The following is a 23,835-nucleotide window of genomic DNA, read 5'->3' on the forward strand; positions in this document are numbered from 1 at the left end:
TGATTTTTGTATGTTGATTTTCTGTCATGCTACTCTGCTGAGTTATCAGTTCTAAGAGTCTTCTGGTGGAGTGTTTAGTTACCCAGCAGACATATCCCCATTCTAAGCACCCCTGGCAGCTACTTCTTTTTTTGTTTATTGTCCTTCGTCTCTTGAACTCAAAGAATATAATCTACTGACAATAAAGAGTGAGTGAAGAGGTAGGAAGTTTATTGAGAAGAACAGAAACAGCTCTCCCTGGGCAAGAGGGGACCCTACAAAGGGTTATTGGTGAAGTAGGTAAGTCTAGGGGTTTTAACCTGTCTGCTCATGGGCATTGCCCAATACCTATGATAATTGTGTGGAAAACAGCATTCCTATTGGCTGTCTTTATTTAGGTCCTTTTTGCTTTCCCTTTTCCAGCCCTCCTGAGTCCTAGGGAGGTTACTGGGAATGTGGGATGTTAAGCATTGATTGTGTCAACTTCAGCATATTGTCCGCAGTTCAGTTTACAATAGAATTTTTCAGGGACCCTTTTCTCCTAGTTATACTGCCTCATTTCAGCTGGCAACCTCTTCTGCCTGTTCAGTATGCCTTTTATTTCTTTCTTTTCCCTGAATTTTCTAGTTAAGATTTCAAGTATATATTGAATAAGAGTAGTGAAAATGAATACCTTTGTCTCATTCCTGATTTTAGAGTAATTATTTTCAGTTTTTTCCCATTCTGTATCATGTTTTCTGTTGGTTTGTTGTGTACAGACTTTATTATGTTTAGGTGTGATACTATTGAGATGGTCATAGGATTGTATCCTTGATTCCATTTATGTGCTGTATTACATTGATTTATGTTGAACAGTCACTGGAATGAAACCAACTTGATCATGATGTATGATCTCTTGAATTTGTTGTTAAAATCTGTTTGCAAGTATTTTATTGAGGATTTTTTCTACTGTGTTCATCAGTGATACTAAGTTAAAGTTTTCAATGTTTTTCTTGTGCCTTAATTTCTTGGTAGCAGGCTTCATAGAATAAGTTTAGAAGTATTTATTCCATTTCTATTTTTTTTCATCTGGATTGCAGTGGTATCTGTGTAATAGCCCCTTTTTCGGGTTTAATTTTATTAATATAGCTGTCCTCTCTTCCCCTTTCCTCCCCTCTTTTCTCCTTTCCTTCCCTCCCTCCATCTCTTTGTTAGTTGGGCCAAGGGTTTGTTAATTTTGTCTGCATTTTCAAACAACTAACTGTTTACATCTGATCCTTTTGGTGTCCATTTCATTAATTTCTGTCCTGATCTTTATTATTTATTTCCATCTGCTAAATTTGGGTTTGGATTGTTCTTGCTTTCCATTGAGGTGCATCACTAGGTTATTAGAGATTTGATTTTTCAATGTAAGCACTCGTAGCTATAAACAAACTTCCCTCTTTGAATTGCCTTCGCTGTATCCCACAGACACTGGCTAAATGGTATTTTCACTTTCCTTTGATTCTAAAGAGTATTTAATTTCCCCCCCTTATTTTCAGTCACCCAAAGATCACTCATAAATATATTGTTCAGTCTCCATGTATTTGTGTATTTTCTCATGCTGTTGCTTTCTAGTTTTATTGTGCCATGATTTAATAATTTCAGTTTTTGTATTTGATCAGACTTGATTTCTGCTCTAAAATGATTCTGGAAAAAGTTCCATGAGCTGCATCCATGGCTTTTGGATGGAATATATTGGTTTTGTTTCCAAAACTTATATATTTTTATGTATTTCTTATTTTTTTATTGTTGTGATGAGTGCAGTTACATTGTGGCATCCACAAAAGTTTTTACAATATAACAAATATATCATACTTGAACCCACCCCCTGCATCATTTTCCTTTATCCCTTCCATTCCTAGAAGTCTCAACAGGTCTCATTTTTCCATTTACATACATGTGCACACAGTATTTGCACTATATTCAGTCTCCCACACCTTTCTCCCAACTCCTCCCCCCTTTCATTGATACCTTAGTCCCCCTTCTGATGGTAATTTCATCAGGTTTAAAAATTCTGTATTCATTCTTATATAAAGTACATCAACCACATTTACCTTCTTTTATCCTCCCTCTCGTGACCTCCCCTTATCGTGACCTGTTTTTCATAACATTACTGTATTTGTATTAGGTCTATATTCCACATATGAAAGAAAACCTGTGGCTTTTGACCTTGTGATCCTGGCTAACTTCACTCAAGATTATGTTCTCCAGTTCCATTTACCAGCAAACAACAAAATTTCATTCTTCTTTGTGGCTGAATAAAATTCCATTGCATATAAGTACCCCATTTTCTTAAATAATTCATCAGTAGTGGGACATATTAGCTATTTCCTTAGCTTAGCTATTGTGAACGATGCTGCAATAAATGTGTATGTGCAGGTACCTTTATTATAACCCAAATTACATGCCTATGAGTATATCCCTAGGAGTGGAATTGCTGAATCATATGGCAGTTCTATTTCTAATTTTTTGAGGATCCTCCATACTGTTTTCCATAGTGGTATACTAATTTACATTCCCACCAGCAGTGTATGAGGGTTCCTTTTCCCCCCACATCCTTGCCAATATTTGTTGTTGTTTCTGATCTTCATGGTAGGCATTCTGACAGGAGTACAGAAGGATCTTGTTCATGTGTGTTAAGTCCATTTTCTGTTTGTATTTTTTTGATGGTATGGGTTTTGAACTCAGGGCCTTGCACTTGCTACACAGGTTCTCTACCACTTGTGCCATGTCACCTGCCCTTTTTGCTTGGACTTTTTATCAGATAAGGCTTTGCTTTGGGCTTGGGCTGGCCTGTATTACAGTCCTCCTCTTTATACACCCTCCCTCCCACAGCTGGGATGACAGGCACACACCATTGTGCCCAGCCATTGGTAGAGATGGTGATCTCATGAACTTTTTGCCTGGACTGGCTTTGAACTGTTATCCTCCTGATCTCTGCCTCTGAAGTAGCTGGAATTACACACTTGAGCCACTGTGCCCATCTCTGTGTGCATTTTAACTCTGAAATTTCTTTGTTAATTTTTTGTGTGGATGATCTGTTGATAAGAATAAGGGATTTAAGTCACCCACTACTGTTGTATGTGAACACATCTGTGCCTTTATTCTCAATAGTGTTTTGTTTTTATGAAATTGGCTGCACTTATTTTCAGTGAATATATATTTACAATGGTTATATCTTCTTGATGTAGTGTTCCAGTTATTAGTCATAGTGACATTCTTTATCTCTTCTGAGTAATATTGGCTTGAAGTCTGCTTTGTCAGATATTATTATCACTATTACTCATTGGTTTTTGTTTTTTCTTTGATATTATGAGTCATATTTATTTGTATAATTTAAGTAACAGTGCTTCCATGGTAGTTGACATTATTTGAGACTTTATTACTAAAGAGAGAAATGATTTATGTTAAAAATAAACAGCATTGCATCTCCATAGGGTGTGTTGAAAAGAGATTAACCTCTGGAGTTGTTTGGATTCGATTGAGTCCAGTCTTCTTACATGATGACCTCAGACTAGTTACTTAATCTCACAGAGCTTCAGCTTCTCCAGCTATAAAAATGGGAAATTGTTGCACAGTATTTCTCCATTATGTGAGATAATGACCATGAAGACCAAAAAGATAATATATGAAAGCCAGACACAAGACCTAGTGCATAATAATTCTTTAACATCATCACTCACTTCTAGAATGACAAAACAGAAGCTAGAGATGAATTAGGTGATGGAAAATATTAGTAAAGACCCACACATATTGCATTACACCAGCAAACTAGCACATATGTTGACAAAATATGCCCCTGTTTTATTAGCAGTCCACCTGCAATATTATAAGTCAATAGTTTTAGTTTGGTTCCTCATTTATTAAAAAAAAATATAGCCAAAGAGAATGTTTGGGTTACTTTTTGCCTAAGGCTTTGGCTTTATTTTCTGTGTAAAAATGCTAGAAGCCACTAGCCTTTTTGATTTGGTGGGCACACTTTTCTTCAGGTAAAATATATTTTTTCTTAGCATTCTTCAAGGTATTTTGTCTTCTCATTGTTTGTCGATGTTGTAACAAACAACAAATGCAAGACCCTTTCAGTTTTAAAGGCAGCATAGAAATAACAGCATTACTAATTTGATATACATAATTCATGTCTGATAATTAAGATACCATAAATAGTCTAAATGATAAAATTGTAAGGATAACTTTTATGGATATATGTGCTCCTTGCTTCCTCTCCAGATCCATTCTCCATTTATTCTATGGTTCTCTGCACCCAGAAACATCTGGACAGTTTCATAGTAGTGACCAGTTTAATCAGATGGCTCTCTTTCCCTTTTATTGTTGCATTGGGGGTACGTGGTGGCATTCACAAAAGTTCTTACAATATATCATAGTTGAATCTACCCCCTTCAGCATTCTCCTTTATCCCCTGCTCTCCCCAACCCTGGAATAGTTTCAACTGGTATTATTTAGGAATAGTTTCAACTGGTATTGTTTTGTCATTTACATATGTGAGTACATAATAGTTCCACCATACTTACCTTCCTACACCCTTTCTTCATATCCTCCCCCCTCCCACTGGTACCAATATCAAATCCATGTTAAGATTCCACCTCACTCCGTTAGAATGGCTAGCATCAAGAACACAAACAACAACAAATGTTGATAAGGATGTGAGGCAAAAGGAACCCTCATACACTGTTGGTGGGGATGTAAATTAGTACAACCACTATGGAAAACCGTATGGAGGCACCTCAAAAAAATAAAAATAGAACTGCTGTATGATTCAGCAATGCCACTCTTAGGGATATACCCAAAAGAATGTAATTCAGGTTCCAATAAAAACACCTGCACACCCATGTTTATTGTAGCATCATTCACAATACCTAAGCTGTGGAAACAGCCAAAATATGCTGTACTACTGATGAATGGATTAAGAAAATGGTATATATATATATAATGGAATTTTATTTGGCCATAAAGAAGAATGAAATTTTGTTATTTACATATAAATGAATGGAACTAGGAAATATCATAAGTGAAGTTATCCAGGTTCAGAAAGCCAAAGGCCACATGTTTTCTCTCATATATAGAATATAGAACCAATTCAAATACAATAATATTACGAAAAATAGGCCATGCTAAGGGAAAGTCATTAAGAGCAGGAGGGTAAAAGAGGTAAGTTAAGAAGGCGGATATATTTTGTATACTTCCTATACAAGAGAGAATGTAGAAATTTAAACCTGTTGAAATCACCATAAGAAGGAGACTAAGGTAGAAAGGGGAAAAATACAGATGATCCAGTTTGGGTTATAATACATATATATGTGGAATTGTCACAAGGAAACTCCCTATATAGCTATCTTAAACAAAGAAAAATGGTTTTTTCTGCTCACTTTTGAATTCTTTTTTTCTATCCTTTCACTTTCAGTATGTGTGTGTCATTTCCAGTGATGTGTTTCTTGCTAAAGAAGAGTTGCTTCTTACTTTTTAACCCAATCAGCCAGTCTCTATCTTTTAATTGGAGAGTTAAGACTGTTTGCATTTCCCACTCCAGAGGAATTAATACAGAAACCTTAAAGCAACAGAGGTCAACACGAACAGGGGATCAGGAACCAGTGTAAAGATCAGTTAGAGATAAATCAACCTGGATTATAACACATTTGTACATGAAAGCAATGCTAGGAATCTCTCTGTATAGCTGTCCTTATCTCAACTAGCAAAAATGCTATGTCTTTCTTATTATTGCTTATTTCTACTCTTCAGTGGAACTGGAGAAAAGCGCAGAACAGGTTCTGCCTGGAAGCAAGGGTGTGGGGGAGAGGGAGGAGGTGGGGGACGTGGGGAGAAGTGACCCAAACAATGTATGCACATGTGAATAAATGAATAATAAAAAAAATTTTTAAAAACTGTTTGCATTTAAGGTTATTATTGAGAGTTACGTACTGGTTCCTATAATTTTGTCCTTTGCCTGGTTGATTTGGGTACTTTTTTCTTTCCTTTCTCCCTTATTCATCTTAGGGGTTTGCTGGTTTACTGTGTTTGAACCCATTTGATTCCTTCCTAATTATCATTTATTCACTCATTACTCTTGTGAATTCATTCATTCTTGAACTTTCGTAATTTTGACTGTTTCTCTTCATCTGTGTTAGAATTCTATATCTTCTTCATTGCTGGCTTAATGTTGCTGAATTGCTATAGTTTGTGCTTATCTTGGAAGGTCTTTATTTCTCCATGAATTTTAAAGGATAACTTTACTGGATATAGTATTAATTGATAGGTATTTACTTTCAGTGCTTAGAATATATCATTCTATACTTTCATGGCTTTTGGGTTTTGACTTTTTGTTGTTGCACTGGGGTTTGAACTCAGGGCCTCATGCTTGCTAGCAGGTGCTGTTACCATTTGAGGCACTCCACTCAAAAGCCACTTTCATGGCTTTTGGGTTTCTGCTGAGAAGTCTGATATAATTTTGATGAGTTTGCCTTTGCAAGTAATTTGGTGTCTTTCTCTTATGGCTTTCATTATTCTTTCTCTTGGGCTCTTGGCCTCTTAATTTAATGTGATTAAAGAATGTCTTTTCTGGTCATATCTATTTGGGATTCCAAATGCCTCCTGTACTTGGATGTTCATATGCTTCCCTAGAATTGGGACATTTTCTGCTGTCATTTCATTGAATTGTTTTTCTATGCATTTAGTGTATATCCTGATTTTTTCTTGTATCCATGGATTTTCAGGTTTGGTTTCCTGATCATGTCTTAAGTTCTTTAAAGTTGTGGTCATGATTATATTTTGGTGGGGATTTTTTTGTTGTTGCTGCTGTCTTAATGTTGTAATTCCTCAGCCTTGTCGTCCATTCCTGATATTCTTACTTCTAGTCTATAAGCGATGCTTCCCACTGTGTTTTTGAATTTGATTTATTGTTTTTCTTTTTCAAGGTTTTTATTTGTTTTTTTTTTTTCAGAATACCAGTTTCTCTGCTGAGTTTCTCATCCAAGATTTGAATTAACTTCCTATGTTATTCATCTGCCTATTTTAATCATCTTTAATTTCACTGATTATTTTTAAAACTAGACTTTTGATTTTTTGTCCAGACTTTCAGACATTTCAGTATGTATGGATTTGCTTATTGAGGAGTATGAACCTTTGCAGTAGTCATATTACCTTAAATTTTCATATTTCTCGTGTCTCTACACTGTGGTTTGCATATCTGTCAGAATGGATAAATCTTCTAGTCTTTTTTTTTTATGAATGCTTCTAACTGGGCAGCTTTCTCTAGGGGTCTCAATCCTCAGTATCATTCAGAGAAGAGAACACAAACAGGAGTAATAACACTGTCTACACATGTACATAAATGGAAAAATACCTGTTGAAACTATTCCAGAAATGGGGGAATAAAAGATAATGTTGAAGGGGGTGAATTCAAGTATGATATATTTGATATATTGTAAGAACTTTTGTAAATGCCACGGTGTACTCCCACCCAGCACAACAATAAAAAAGTTTTCCCCAAATTATGCATTGACGTCAGAATATAACAATAAAGAAAAATAATCCTTTTTAACTCTAATCTCTGGAATGAAACTGCAATAAATTTTATATGTATGAAAAAACAATAATTCAAAGCAAACAAGATGTTTAAATGTAGTAAAAAATCAGAAATATCAACTACATCACTAATAATGTGAGAGGAATAACGAGCTAGGATATTTATAGGATGAACTAATGATTTAAAAATTATTAAATGTAAAAGTATTAAGTAATCAAAAGAACACAGAATTGGGAAAGGAACAAAGGGAGAAGATAGGAAAGAGGGCCAAAGTATATGAGATGGGCGTACAAGAAATAATATTAGAGGATAACATAATAAAACAAATACAGAAGAAGATAAATATATTTTACAAAGACCAGTAAATATTTCTTCCTTCCTAAGGAGATACAGAATGGATAGATGTCTTTTTTTATATCTCAGAATAGTCATTTGCAGTTTACTTGGTGTGGGAGGCAAGTAGGTATTAAGTGAAAACAAGTTAGACTAGAAAGGGCTGTTTGGAGCCTGAGCTCAGCCATGCATTTTGAACAGTGGAGCTCACTACTGTGACTCCTGCTAGGCTGTATTGTGCCATTGTGATAAGTATCCAGGCCTGGCAGCATGGAGAGGACAGAAGCTGCCCCCAAACTGTTCCTGCCACCTGAGCCCAAGGACCCCTGGTTGAATGCCCTCTTGCATCAGATATGCTCTGCCAGTGCAGACCTGGATATGAGAAATGCATGAGCAAGCTCTGTTTCCACAAAATATTTCCAATGCTCTGAGTCTAGAAAGCTGTCAAACTACAGCAGTCTGCATGGTGGAGCAAGGCATGTGACACAGAGTGATCCTGCATGCCATGCCTGTACTGGTCTCCATCCTAACACACACACACACACACACACTCCATGCTCTTATTCACACACATTCATACTCTTCTCAGGCCTAGCTGCAATTCTCAAAATGTAATCACCCTTTGCTTCTTTCTGCAGCACTGCTCACACTTCTTACCCAAGTAGACCTGTGTTGGCAAGTCTGCATCCAAGTCACAACCAGTTTTCTGGGTTCACACTGATTCTTGGGGTGTTTGCTCATTTAGCCAATGGAGAAGGGAAGGCATTTTGGGCTCTCCCCTGCTGAAAGGTTTAAATTTAACCACTTTCTTAAGATGGTTCTCCACCAAGTCTCCAGTGAGCAAGCTAGGAAGCACAGGGGGCCCCTTCTCAGGCAGCTGCTTACTGCAAATGCAGATCGTCTACTTTGCAGTTTTTACGTTTTTGCTTCATGTCCATTTTCATGTGTTTACCTAATTTCCAGCATTTTTTAATATGCCATTTTATTCAAAGTACAGGTAGCATAGGAAAAAAGACTTTATTTCACATTTCTGTTTTATCATGTTTTTCAATTAAGAAATAAGATATTTCTTTAATGTTCATCATGTTTTTGGAGTAATCCAAGTGAAGTAAGCAACATTCCCATAATAATTAAATATCCATACCCCCTACCAAACACATGTAAACATTGCATAAAAATAACTAAAATTTTTCTTCATACAAATTCCTAAGTTTTGGATAATTTTCTTGGAGTTTTAAAATGCAGTTTGATTTGTAATCATAGGAATGTTTCAAGTTGTTTTCCTTGAGTCTTCTCTTGGATATTAAGGATTGCACAATAATAATCTAAGCAATAAAAATGATGCCATCTATCCAGCATGAGAAACTCAGATTGCAACAAGAACCCATATGAAGTGAAAATACCACACTGGCTGGGGACTTTTAAGTAAAATAGTCTATTCTTGGTATAGATCATTGAAATGGAACATTGGCACAGGTAAAATCGGATATTTATACATATAATTTCTCAGGCAAACCAAGATTACCACATCTTGTTTTAGCATGCTTATTCTCACTAAACTACTTCAAACAAAGCTCAGAATCTCCAACGTCAGGCATTAATTCTCAGTGTGAATATTGCTAAGCCAAATAGTAACACTTGTATTTGACATATAAGAAAGCCAAGTTCATGATGAAAGAAGCTATCATTTCATTTCTCTTTTGTGTTATACATGGGTACATAGCTTAAAACATGTTTAGGTGTTGGGGATTGCTATCCTGTTTAGGAAGCACACCTCATTCAATTTTTTTTTAAATTTTAAAATTTTTGTTATTGTCCTGGGTGGGGACACATTGTGGCATTTACCCAGGTTCTTACAATGTATCAAATATACTTGAATTTATCCCCTCCACTGCTCTTCTTTATGACCCCATCTCCTGATTCCTGGAGTAGTTTCAACAAGCTTCATTTTTACATTTACATACATATGTACGTATTTTTTGCATCATACTCACACTCCTACCCCATATCCCATCACCTCCCCGCTTCCCGCTCCCCATTCCCACTGGTGCCAGTCCCCTCCCATGGGCAGGGCTTGTTTTGCCCTAATGTTCTCTAATGATGTAGAAGAAAAAAGAGAAAAGATAAAAAACATAACATTTTACCTTGTTTGAGATGAAGGTCCATTTCCTTGTGATAGTTTCTTGTTTATATGTATTATAACCCCAATTGTTTTATCCTCTCTAATTTTCTGCATTCTACTTTAATACCTTTATTATAATAGTTTCAGTCAGTTTAAGATTTCTATAGTCATTCTTGTATAGAGAATGTATCAATCTTCTTCAGGTTCTTAGTTTCCCTACCCTTCTCCTGCTTGACCTCCCCTTAGTGGGACCAGTGTTTCATAATACTGCTGCATTTGTGTTAGGTCTATGTTCCACATATGAAAGAGAACATACCCTCCGAGTCTGGCTAGCTTCACTAAAGATGATATTGTCCAGTTCCATCCGTTCACCTGAGAATGACAAAATTTCATTCTTCTTTGTGGCTGAGTAAATTCCATTGTATATAAATACTACATTTTGTTAATCCATTTTTCAGTAGTGGGGCATCTTGGCTATTTCCATAGCTTAGCTATTGTGAATAGTGCTGCAATAAACATGGGTGTACAGGTGCCGTTGTTATAAGCTGACTTACAATCCTTCGGGTATATCCCTTGGAGTGGTATTGCTGGATTGTTTGGCAAGTCTATATTTAGTTTTTTACGAAGCCTCCATACTGTTTGCGGTAGTGGTTGTACTGATTTACATTCCCACCAGCAGTGTACGAGGATTCCTTTATCTCCATATCCCTTGCCAACATGTGTTGTCATTTGTGTTCTTGATTCCAACAAGAGTGACATGGAATCTTAATGTGGTTTTGATTTGTATTTCCTTTATGGCAAGGGATGGTGAGCATTTTTCCATTTGTTTTTAGTGATTTGAACTTCTTCCTTTGCAAAGTGTCTGTTCAGTTAATTTCCCATTTCATTGGGTCATTGAATTTTTTTTGGAGTTTAGTTTTTAGCACTCCCTGTATAATAATCTGCCATTAGTCCCTTACCTAATGTATTGCTGGCAAAGATTTCCTTCCATTCTGTGGATGGCCTCTTCAATTTAGAAACAAATTCTTTTGTTGTGCAAAAGCTTTTTACTTTCATGTAGTCCCATTTGTTGATCCTTTCTCTTAATTGTTGAGCCATTTGAGTTCTACTGAGGAAGTCATTGCCTATGCCTATTGCTTCCAGTGTACTACTCTCTGCTCTTTCCTATACTAGCTTCAGGGTTTCAGGTCTGATATTTAAATCTTTAATCCACTTTGAGTTGATACTTGTACAGTGTGATAACATGGATCTTGTTTCAGTTTTCTTTGTGAATATATCCAGTTTTTCCAACATCTTTTGTTGAAAAGGCTGTCTTTTTCTTCATCATATGTTTTTGGTACCTTTGTCAAAAATTAATTCGGAATAGCTAGTGGATTCATATTTGGATCTTTAGTTCTGTTCCACTGGTTTTTATATCTGTTTTTGTGCCAGTACTGTGCTGTTTTATTGCTATGGCTCTATAGTATAGTTTGAAGTTGGGTATTGTGATACCTCCAGTGTTGCTCATTTTGCACAGTATTGCTTGGCTATTTGTGGACTTTTGTGCTTCCAGATGAAATTTAGTGTTCATTTTTCAGTATCTGTGATGAATGTCATTGAGATTCTGATGGGAATTGTATTGAACATATAGATTACTTTTGATAGTATACCCATTTTTACTATGTTGATTCTTCCAATCCATGACCATGGGGGATTGTTCCATCTTCTGATTTCTTTCTCCTTTCAAGAAGAAAACTTGATTTCTTTCTTCATTGATTTGTACTTTTCATTGTAGAGGTCATTCCTAGCTATTTGATTTTTTTTGAGGTTATTGTAGTTGGAATTGTTTTTCTATATTCTTTCTCAATCTGTTCATTGTTGGCATATAGAAGGGCTACTGATATTTGTAAATTTATTTTCTATTCTGATACTTTGCTGTAGCTGTTTATGGTATCTAGGAGGTTTTTTTGGTGGAGTTTTTCCAGTCTTTTAGGTACAAGTTCATGTTTTCTGCAAAGAGGGGTAGCTTGACTTATTACTTACTTATTTGTATTCCTTATATTATCTCTTCCTATCTTATTATTCTGGCTAGGAATTCCAAAACTATATTGAATAGGAGTGGAGAGAGTGAGCACCCTTGTCTGGTTTCTGACTTTAGGGGAAATGGATTCAATTTTTCCTCATTAGCTATGATGTTGTCTATAAGTTTGTCATATATGACCTTAATTATGTTAAGGTGCAATCCTTTCATTCCTAGTTTCATCAGAGCTTTTATCATGACATGGTGTTGAATCTTGTTGAAGGCTTTTTCTGCATCTATTGAAAGATCAAGTGGTTTTTGTCTTTGCTTCTGTTAATGTGCTGTATTACATTTAATGATTTGTGTATATTCAACCATCCTTGTATCCCTGGGATGAAACCAACATGGTCATGGTGTATGAGCTTTTCAATATGTTGTTGAATCCAATTTGCCATTATTTTATTGAGGAATTTTGCATCAATGCTCATTAAGGAAATTGGCATGTAGTTCTGGTTTTTGGATGTGTCCTTGTCTGGTTTTGGGATGAGTGTCATGCTGACTTCATGAAAACTGAGTTTGGCATTGTTCCTTCCCTTTCCATTTCATGAAAAAGTTTAAGGCTTGTTGGAATGAGTTCTTCCTTAAAGGTCTGGTAGAATTCTGCAGAGAATCTGTCAGGTGCTGGACTTTTCTTTTTTGGGAGACTCTTTACTGCTGCTTCAATTTCATTGTGTGTCATACATCTGTTTAGGTGATTAATATCCTCTTGGTTCAGTATTGGATGTTCATATGTATCTAGAAATTTGTCTGTTTCTTTTATATTCTCCCAGTTATTTGAATATAGATTTTCTAAGTAGTCCTTGATGATTCTTTGGATTTCTTTGGTGTTTGTTGTCATTCCCTTTTTCTTTTCTGGGTTTAATAATTTGATTCTTTTGCCTCCTCATTTTAGTCAGATTTGCCAGGGGTTTGTCAATCTTGTTTATTTTTTTCAAAGAAACAGTGTTTTGTTACGTTCTTTCTTTTATGGGTTTCTTTCTTTGTTTGTTTGTCTCTATTTCATTGATTTCAACCCTTATTTTTTATTATTTCTCTCCTTGTGCTTGTTTTGGGTTTAGCTTGTTCTTTTTCTAGGAGTTTGAGATAAAGCATTAGTTCATTTATTTGAGCTCTTTCTGTGTTTTTAATATGCACTCATAGCTATAAACTTTCCTCTTAAGACTGCCTTTGCTGTGTCCCATAGGTTCTGATAGATTGTGATTTCATTTTCATTAAATTACAGGAACTTTTTGGTTTCTTCCCGTATTTCTTCTATGACCCACTGATCACTAAGCAATGTGTTGTTCAACCTCCAATTGTTTGCATATTTTCTGCTGCTGTTTTTGTTGTTTTATTGTATTGTGATCAGATAGTATACAAGGGGTTATTTAAATTTTCTTGTATTTATTTGTTGAGGCTTGCTTTGTGCCCTCACATATGGCCTATTTTGGAGAAAGTCCCATGGGCTGCTAAGAAGAATGTATATTATGCTGTTGCAAGGTGGAACATTCTATAGGCATCTGTCAGGTCCACTTGATGTATGGTGTCATTTAATTCTAAGATTTCTTTATTTTTTGTTTGGATGACATATCTATTGGTGATAGAGGAATATTAAAGTCTCCCACTACCACTGTGTTGGGGTGTATATGTGATTTTAAGTCCTTTAGTGTATGTTTAATGAAGTTGACTGCACTGACATTGGGGGCATATAAGTTGATAATTGTTATTTCGTCTTGATGTATTGCTCTTTTTATTTGTATGAAGTGACCTTCTTTGTCTTTTGACTAATGTAATTCTCTGATTTAAATACTGCTTCTCCTGCCTGTTTTGGGGAGCCATTAGCTTGGTAAATCTTCTTCCCCCTTTCACCCTAAACCAATGTTTATTTTTGTCAGTACAGTGGATGTCTTATAAACAAAAGATTGTTGGATCTTCCTTTTTAAACCAGTTTATCAAATGGTGTCTTTTTTTTATAGCTTTATTATTCATATGTGCATACAAGGCTTTGGTCATTTCTGCCCCCTGCCCCCACCCCCTCCCTCTCCCCCCACCCCCTCAATACCCAGCAGAAACTATTTTGCCCTTATCTCTAATTTTGTTGAAGAGAGAGTATAGGCAATAATAGGAAGGAACAAGTGTTCCTGGTTGAGATAAGGATAGCTATACAGGGAGTTGACTCACATTAATTTCCTGTACACGTGTGTTGCCTTCTAGGTTAATTCTTTTTGATCCAACCTTTTCTCTAGTTCCTGGTCCCCTTTTCCTATTGGCCTCAGTTGCTTTTAAGGTATCTGCTTTAGTTTCTCTGCATTAAGGGCAACAAATGCTAGCTAATTTTTTAGGTGTCTCACCTATCCTCACCCCTCCCTTGTGTGCTCTCGCTTTTATCATGTGCTCAAAGTCCAATCCCCTTGTTGTGTTTGCCCTTGATCTAATGTCCACATATGAGGGAGAACATACGATTTTTGGTCTTTTGAGCCAGGCTAACCTCACTCAGAATGATGTTCTCCAATTCCATCCATTTACCAGCGAATGATAACATTTCATTCTTCTTCATGGCTGCATAAAATTCCATTGTGTATAGATACCACATTTTCTTAATCCATTCGTCAGTGGTGGGGCATCTTGGCTGTTTCCATAACTTGGCTATTAAATGGTGTCTTTTGATGGGGGAGTTGAGTCCATTATCCTTCAGTGTTAATATTTCTCTGGGAGGTTGGCTTCTCACACTGACCCACTCTGAGAGTTCAGTTCCTTACCCCATCCCTGCTATCCAAAATCTATTCCACATTCTGCCCTATTTTCACTAACATCGGTAAATTATGTTCACTGTCTATTGTGTTGAGTTTTATTCAGGGTTGTGGAGGGATCCAATCTTCCCACTAGATTATGTTCCTGGGAGGGAATGTGGTATGTGATGCTCACCTGTTGGGATTGCAGATTCATGCTGGCAGAATTGAGTACAGGCTGGTGGGGAGAAATGACATGTGGCTTTTCCCAAGGTGGATGCTTTCTCGGGCTATGCCGGTCCCAGTCCAGTGACTTGTTCAGGACAGCAGGGTGTATGTAAGCTGTCCATTAGTTATATGTCCTGTACATCATGGCATCCAGTTCAGCTTGATCCATAGTCTTCTGCTTTTTGCAAGGAAAGAAAAAAGGAGAAATAGCAGAGGCTTCTTCCAAGGCTGTTCCATCCTATACTGGGTCTTCTCTGGCTGTTAGTTGCAATTAACAGTGTTTTAAGGGTCAGTGCTTGAATTTTATGTGCACCCTATGTGTTGGCAGTAATTTAGTTGGCTAAGAAGAATCAAAATTACCCAAATGTAGCTATTACAGCTCTAAGTGATTTCTGAAATCGTGGCGCTTAGGAATTCTGATTCCCTCTGCTATACTCCATCTTGGATCTCCCATGTGTTTATTCTCTTTATTGGACTCCTTTATTCTAGTGACATAAATTTCTTTATCCTGGATAGTATTTGTCTTCACCTGTATTTTTGCAGAGCTTCAGATTGTATGCCTGTGGAACTTGCCAAGGCTTTCCTTTTCTCTTTTGTATAAAGCCTCATTGGGTGGGGGGCCTCCCTCTTTCCTCCTGTGTTGCCAAGTGCTGCTCTATATTAAGGGCTGTTGTTCCTTTTACAAATCTAAAGTTTTATATTCCTCAGTTTCACTTAACGTCTGCTTATTGTTACACTCCCATGCCTTGCCATGCTACCCACCTCTCCAAGCATCTTGATGTACTTTTTAAAGCTGTTTTTATGTACATGTTTACGTTTGTCTTATTTTCTCCTTTATCCTTATGACATAAATTTCTTTATCCTGGTTAGTATTTGCCTTTGGTTTTGAAACATATGTTCATACAGTATAAAATTCTCAGTTGACTTGTTTTCTTCCTTTCAGTACTTTAAAAATACTGCTTCATAATTCTTCTCCTTTGAATTTTGTTCTGACAAGAAATCTGTTATTATCCTTATCTCTTTTGCTATGTATAAATGTGTTTTTTCCACTCTAGCTGCTTTTAAGGTTTTCTCTGTATCTTAGGTTTTGAGCAGTTTGATTTTCATGTACCTTAATGTAATTTCCTTTATTTTTCTTACACTTGGGATTCAGTGAGCTTCTTGGAACCATGGGTTTATAGTTTATATCAAATTTCACAATTTCAGGGGTTTTACATCTTCAAATTTTTCTGTCCCTCTTTCCTTCTGGGACTCCAATTTTACATGTATGTGTGTTGGGGGGGTGTTAGGCCTCTTGTGGTTGACCCACAGCTCTTTGATGCTCTTCTGCTTGTTTTACACTGTTTCTTTTCATCTATTGACAAATCATTTTTTTCTTTGCTAAATTTGCTGTTATAGTCAGTTTATTTTTAATCTCACATTTTAGTTTACATTTCTAGTTCAATGTGGGTCTTTTTTATATCTTCTCTATCTCAACTTTTGAACATCTGAGCTAGAGTTACAACTGTTAGGATGTTGTCTGCTAATTCTAACTTGTCAGATCTGGGTGAGTCTTAGGGTTTTTTTTCTTCCTCATTGTACATTCCTGCTTTTCTTGTATGCCTGATAATTGTTGACAAGATGACATACAATAATGAATTTTATCTCAGTGGATGCTGGATACTTTTATATTCCTGTAAATATTGCTAAGTTTTATTCTAGGCAGCAGTTAACTTAAGGAATACAGTGATTCTGTTGGGTCTTTACAATTTTTAGGCAAGATGCAAGCAGTGTTTAGTCTCAGGCTACTCACCGATTCAAGGTACTTCCAAGTACTTCATGAATTTTTAGGTTTTCTACATTATTTGGTGGAAAATAGTATTCTCTACCCAGTATGAGTTCTTATCTTTTTCCTGGTAATATTTTTGTTCATTCTTTTTGTAAACCATACAAATAAATTATGTTTAAAAAAGAACAAAGTAGCATTTTATAATATTCATAATTCAATGAAACATAATCAGAAAGTTCCTTCAAATATCATTCTAAATATTGGAATAAAGAAATATTTTGAATTGACACATGATACTTTACAAATTTATGGAGCCTACTCTACAACAGTTCTGATTTTCCTTCAGTCCTTGCAGGTAGATCTCAAGGTTTTCACATGTGTGTTTATCAGTAGTATTCTAAATAATGCTGCAAGTCATCTATACATCTCTGTAATTATTTCTCTGCTCTCCTCACCTCTCTAATACTCTGTCCTGCTTACTTCATTTGCCTTGATCTCCTTTGACTCTCATTTCTGTCATCTCAACTCAAACCCATACATTCTGACTAGGTTTCCCTTGTCAGTGCAGCAGCCTGAAATCTCTCTCAAGGTGGTAATTTGAGAGAATCATAATGCTGAGCTAATTTGTTTTCTGTCTTTAACTGTCACTCTGTTTCATTGACTAACATTTGATCTCCTGAAAACTGTTGTTTCACCATGTTTGTTTGTTTTTATTTTTGTATTTTTAGTGTTTCACGTGGGTGGGTAAATCTAGTCCCTGGCATTCCATATTACCCAAAAGCAGAAGCCCTTGGACTATTGAAATTTTATGTTCCCAGTGCGCTTTATTTTATACTTATTTTTAACTGATTTATAAAATCATAAAATATGGTACATATCAATGGGGGTACATTGTAATGTTTCAATCCATGTGTCCTCTGTGTAATGTTTAAATCAGGTTAAACATAACTATCTCCTGGAATACTTACTATTTCTTTTTTATGAAAACATTTAAAATCCTTTCTTCTGTCTTTTTGAAATGTACAGTATTTTCTTGTTAGCTATAGTCATTCTGTACAACAGCACACCAGAATTTCTTGATCCTATCTAACTGTAACCAAACTACTTACTGATTAACATTTACCTGCCCGCCCCCCCCACTTGTTCCCTACTTTCCCTGGTATCTGGTAAGTAGCATTTTACTCTCTTTCTATGAGATTAACTTTTTTAGATGCTGCATAATGAGTGAGATCAGGTGATCCTTGTCTTTCTTTGCATGCGTGGCATACTCACTTAACATAATGGTATCCAGTTCTGTTGTCACAAACATGGATTTCATTCTTTTTTGTAGCTGAATAATATTACAGTATGTATGTGAGGATGTGTGTGTATACTACATTTTCTTTATCCCTTCATCAGTTGATGGACAAAGGTTGTTTCTTTCAACTTCTTGGCTATGTGAGTAGTGCTGCAATGAACATGGGAGTGTAGGCATCTTTTTGACATACTGATTTCACTTCCTTTGGATATATACCCAGGACTGGTAACGTTAAATAATTATGTAGTTCTATTTTAATTTTTATGATTACCATTTAGGTGTTTTTTATTAAAATAATTCACCATCTTATTTTTAATATAAAATTTCCATTTTTACACATATATTCTTTTCCCAATTGATTATTTTGTTTGGTTGTCCTACTCACTTAAATAGTTTTCAACAAATTATATTATTCTGAATAATTTGATATTACTACTCACAATGTTTAGTTTCATGCTTTTTATATTGAAGTATTCACAAATGATGATTTTGTTTCTATATTGAAAAATGCTTATTAAAGAGAGTTTACTTCTTTTTCTAAAAGATAGTAAGGATATGTTTACCTAAAAGTATCACATAATTTAATGTATTTAAACTTGTGTTTTTGCTATGAGATTATGTCATATTCACAATGTTTTTATTGTGACAGATCAAATGATAAGTATATTCATAATTATTTTGATGAAAAACTTAGGATGTTTAGACTACTACGATGCTAGTAGCCAGTTGCTGATTTACGTTTTGCTTTCTTTAGTATGAATGTAGAAAGCCCCTCATTATTGAGTGAATTAATTACCTGGGACCTTCTTTTCTATGCTATATCTGTATAAACATACCTTTACACATTGGAGCCCACCTTACCAGCAAATTCAGTAGGTCCTTTTATCCTCCTGAGCATTTAACACATTCTAAGATAACTCCTGCAACTTTACATTTTCTTCCTCTATTAGTAACATCATACCAGTTCCAGAGATTTTGCATCCTTTGATTTTAAAATAATAAGAATTTACTATATGTTGAAAATATTTCAAGATTATCTTTACACAGTTAACTGTATTTTTTCCTAAGTATAGGTCAAATAAAACAGTGTAGAACAAATTACATAATTACTTATGCTTTTATATTTTGAGAAAACATAAAACTATATATAATATATTTTTCATTTTAATTTAGGATTTACTTTCCCACATGCTTCATATGGACCCTCATCAGCGATATACTACTGAACAAGTGTTAAAGCATTCATGGATAACTCATGGAGACAAGTTAGAGAATGATCAGCCAAGGAGAAATGATGTATCACATATTGTTTCGGTAAAACAAGCATACTTTTATATGCTTTCTAAATACTAAATACCTAATAAAGCCATTGTATGCCATTAACTGATATCACACAGATAATTCTTTAAAGTATCTTTATTTCTTAAAGTTGTTTTTTTTTGTTTTTTTAATTTCATGTTCTCTTTTTAACTTTCTACTGTCTTGATTATAAAATAAAGATACAATTTTTAGCTTATATTTATTTTATGAAAAATGTGTTTCATTGTGATATTTTCATGTATGCTTATAAATCGTATCTACCTCTATTACCTGCTCTTGTTCCCCTTTATCCTCTTCAATATCCCTAACAGCCCCTCCTTCTACTGCTATGCCTTTTTTGTTAAATCATATTCCACATAGAAGAGAAAACATGTAGTATTTGTCTTTATGAGACTGGTTTATTTTACTTAACATGTTGCTGTTCATCCGCTTCTATCCTTTTTCTTGCAAATAACATAATTCTGTTCTTCATGTCTGAATAATACTCCATTGCGTATATGTACTGTTTTCTTTAACCATTAATTTGATGCGCACCTAAGATGATTCCATAACATAGCTCTTATCAATAGTGCCATTTAATCTTATATCTGGTTCCCTTGCTTTTGCAAGACACTGAGGCTTTAACTAGAGTAAATGGGATTTTTATATGAGCATAAGATATTGCTATTAGCACCTAAATTGTAACTATTTGTACCACTTGTTATGTTCATAGGCATTCAACTAGACTTTAAATTCAGTGATTTAACAATTTTTGCAAGAAACAGATTTAAATGAAAAATATACCAGTAGTTGAGTATTAATTCACAAAGGTAGCATCAGTGCATAAAATATACCCATTTATCTTCTTGAGGAAAAGTTTTGTCCTAGATAAATGTCTCATGAAATAATGTGGAAGATTTTTTGCTTCCAGAGATTGTTACTTTATTTGTGATGTTTTCTCACTATTTCAGGGAGCAGTGGTTGCAACATATTCTGCTCTGACTCACAAGACTTCTCAACCAGTCTTGGAGCCTGTTGCTGCTTCAAGCTTAGCTCAGCGTCGGAGCATGAAAAAGCGAACATCAACTGGCTTGTAAGATTTGAAGTGTTAGCTAACTGGATGAAGAGAAAATTAAATGTGTGGCTTTTTGCCTAATCTTACATCAAAAGGCATTGTTTTCTGCTGCATTACTTGAATATTCTGTTTAAGCCTCCCCTTTTTTAGGGAGAATCAGTTTAAAAAAAACATACACAGGTCCACAATATTCATACATGTATTTCAATAGTGCCCAAATGTTTATTTAAGCATATAATTGGTGTCCAACAGGTCTTAATAATTCTCTGCACACTAACTTCTAAAATTTCTTTCAAATAAATTTACTATATTAGCTTTTCTACTTTCGTAAAGTAATGATTTAGGAAATAAATAACAATAATCCAGATGCTTATACTATAATGCTAAGCAGTGTCAGTACTTTTCAACATCAGATCCTAAAGGATATAGGCTTCTTTTTTTTGAAAAAGAAAAAAAAGTTGTAGAAACTTTTTGTTGTGCACAACCAAAGGATTCCATTTGACTATATGTGTTTACTAAAATGTAGTCATTATAGTTTGGTGCCAGAACACAATACATCTGTGCTAATATATGAATTCCTAATATTGTTGGTGCCAAAGTTTTTGCAGAATTAAATCACCAATAATATGTGCAAACAGATCTGTAAATTATTTATAAATGGTTTCGTCTAGAAAAAATTTCCATAAAGCTTCTAACATTTTACATCTAATGGAATTTGTGGTACAAGTGAAAATTTTTTATCCAAAGGATTTATGTTGATGTTGTAATCTAAATAGATTATAGTTAAGCCTTTGAAAAACAAAGTATACATGGTGTTGACACTATCTTGGTATTAATGTAATCTGATTTTAAAGTTAGCCATTAGATTTAATCATCATTTGTCTCTTTTATAAATGGAGCTACACTGTTGTATTTCTGACTTCCATGTTTTTGAGCTACAGTGTAGCATATTGAACTTCCTCAAATTGTTTGGTAATATAGTTGAAGTTTTACTATGGTGGACTAGTGCAGTTAGCACATATGATATAGTATAATATATTTCAATGTTAGACAATGCTACAGAATAGTAATACTTCAAGAAGAAAAACTAAATTTTAAATTGGCAGTAATGATATATATGAGATTTGAGCACATTAAAATCATATTTATAATAAAATATCTGGCCAAATTTTTAAAACGAATTTTTTGTTGTTGAAGAAAATGCCATTACTACCAATACTGACAGAAATAATTAATGAATGTAAATTGGAGGATATCACAGTTTTGTTTACTGAATATAAGTGAACTACTTTTGTGTAATAGGTGTACTGTTTTCTGTATATTTTATTTTGCTTAGTTCAGGGAGAAATGATTACTGAGCTTATGATCTAGGCTAGGAGACATGCAACTTTGTTATTTAATAAAAGAAACTATACCTATTGTCTATAATATAAGTGATCTATAATCCAGGTAAAAAGATCTGTTTCCTGGGTGTGATATATAAAGTATTGATTCTTATTTTTAGGTGTCTTTTTTGACATAATTGAAAAACATTAGAGAACACATAATGCTACATGATAACATTACATAGAAGTAGATAGACTAATACATTTTGTGGCTTTTTATGTTCCAATTTGGCTATTTCCTCATTTTTCTTTTATACAATAAGTACATATATATAACAATTCATGTCCACATATTTTATTTTCCTCCTATCATTTTATTTGTGCTGTTATGCCTCCTTCCTATCAGAATTGATTTGTGAAATTCAGAGATGTAATTTTACTGTTGAACTTTTCAGGATATGTACTATTTCCATGTATGCTTTTCAGGTAATAAAATTAGGGGAAATAAAATTGGAAATTGAAAAGTGATCACAAAATAACCTTTAGGCTTTCTATAATCAGTAGTTTTTAAAAATAGATAATCTTAATTAATTTTCTTTTGGCTTGCTCAAAGGGTCATGTCATATAGTCTTGTTATGAAAGTAACACTACAAGAATTAAGCAATGATCAGCACAATTCCACACCACCCAATAAGGATTGACAATGTGTTAAAAATACAGGCATGCTAGTGGATATACCCAGAAATCATGAGAGAGTTTTCTGCTTGAAATTTAATCATGCTAGCCCAAAACAGTAGTGTATTGGGGGCTTATTATAAGGGAACATTTTAAATTATACCCTCATTTTGTAGAAGGAGCCCAGGTAGGGATGTCGAATCATACCTTTTTTTTTTGCTAGAACAAACATTTATTTGAATGAAGGAATTTTTTTGATGAGGCTTTTATAAATGAGTGACTTAAGAATAGATACTTGGTGTTAATCATGTTTCCCCATGAAACATGTTAAAATAGTACTCCCCATAGAAACATTTATACAGATTGAATGGCATTATCCTGATAATAAGACACCTTTCATATATGAAAAAGAAAAAAACCATTTTGAGCCTAAAGACTCACTAGAAAAATTACACTTTTCACTATGCAAGTTTTGTCCAATTTTTATATTCTTTCTCCATGCTTCCCAAATCCATGATGCTGCACCTCACTCCATCATTAAGGTTTACCCTATTCCTAGAAGAATTTAGTGCTCCAAAAGGACCTTACTCCTTTCTCTTTCCCCAAATCCAGACTTTCACAACATGTATTTTCAGTTAAAAAGGTTAAAGGAAAGCTATCTCATTATATTAATTCATATTTTCCTATTATTGGATAGTACCTAATTGGTATTTTTCAAGGAATGAGTTCATTAAACAAATGAGTTTCTAGTTGCAGGAGTTTCAGGCAATCTAAACAAATAAGAATAATTTTTAAATTTAGTTATCAGGGAAGATAGTTTTGGGATAAGAAACTTACACAGTACATCCCGGGGTTAGATTATCCAGTAATCTGTTTCTCAGTCTGTATTTTCTCTTAGAAGCTTCCAAGCTTTTAAAAATAATAATGAACTTCTATGACAAAATGGTATGATAGAAGAGATTGACAGCCATTTCTTTATATGTTGTTGTTAAGACCATATTTGTATTATAACATAAGTACTTTTATCCCACCCCCCCATAAATTAATAGAGAAACAAAAGCACAGAAAGTTTGGGATCCATGGATTCCAAGTTTTTAGATCCTTTGTGTAGATTTCAGGACCTAGAGATCCTATTTATCACAATGTTATTTCACAAAAATGTAAGCAGCAATAAATATAGATTGACCAACTGCAGTTAAAGTTATTTATGTCGTTTTTTTTACATTTCATATCTTTTTCAGGTATTTTTGCGTGTATCTCAAGATAAATGGTTGCTAAAATTAGAATTAAGCAGTAATGTGTGATCTGCCTTCTTATGCAGGAATGTAGTAACATCAGTATTATTTACAATATAAATTGTAGTCATGGATTCAGTGTCACTAATTTTAGTCTTACAGTAAAGTCTGTCA

At 34.6% G+C, this 23,835-nt stretch overlaps 1 protein-coding gene across 6 annotated transcripts in view; it reads left to right on the forward strand.

Moving 5' to 3' along the window:
- Positions 1-23,620, forward strand: part of Rps6ka6 (ribosomal protein S6 kinase A6) — a 190,545-nt gene extending 166,925 nt beyond the window's left edge. For all 6 annotated transcript variants that reach the window (XM_074064384.1, XM_074064387.1, XM_074064386.1 and 3 more), the window contains 2 exons: positions 19,226-19,366; positions 20,323-23,620. In XM_074064384.1, the coding sequence (XP_073920485.1) occupies positions 19,226-19,366; positions 20,323-20,448 (267 nt within the window). In that variant the 3' untranslated portion in view covers positions 20,449-23,620. The remainder of the gene's footprint in view (positions 1-19,225; positions 19,367-20,322) is intronic.
- Positions 23,621-23,835: the final 215 nt, after the last annotated feature.

The sequence above is a fragment of the Castor canadensis genome, chromosome X (genome assembly GCF_047511655.1).
Source record: "Castor canadensis chromosome X, mCasCan1.hap1v2, whole genome shotgun sequence".
Taxonomy (NCBI): domain Eukaryota; kingdom Metazoa; phylum Chordata; class Mammalia; order Rodentia; family Castoridae; genus Castor; species Castor canadensis.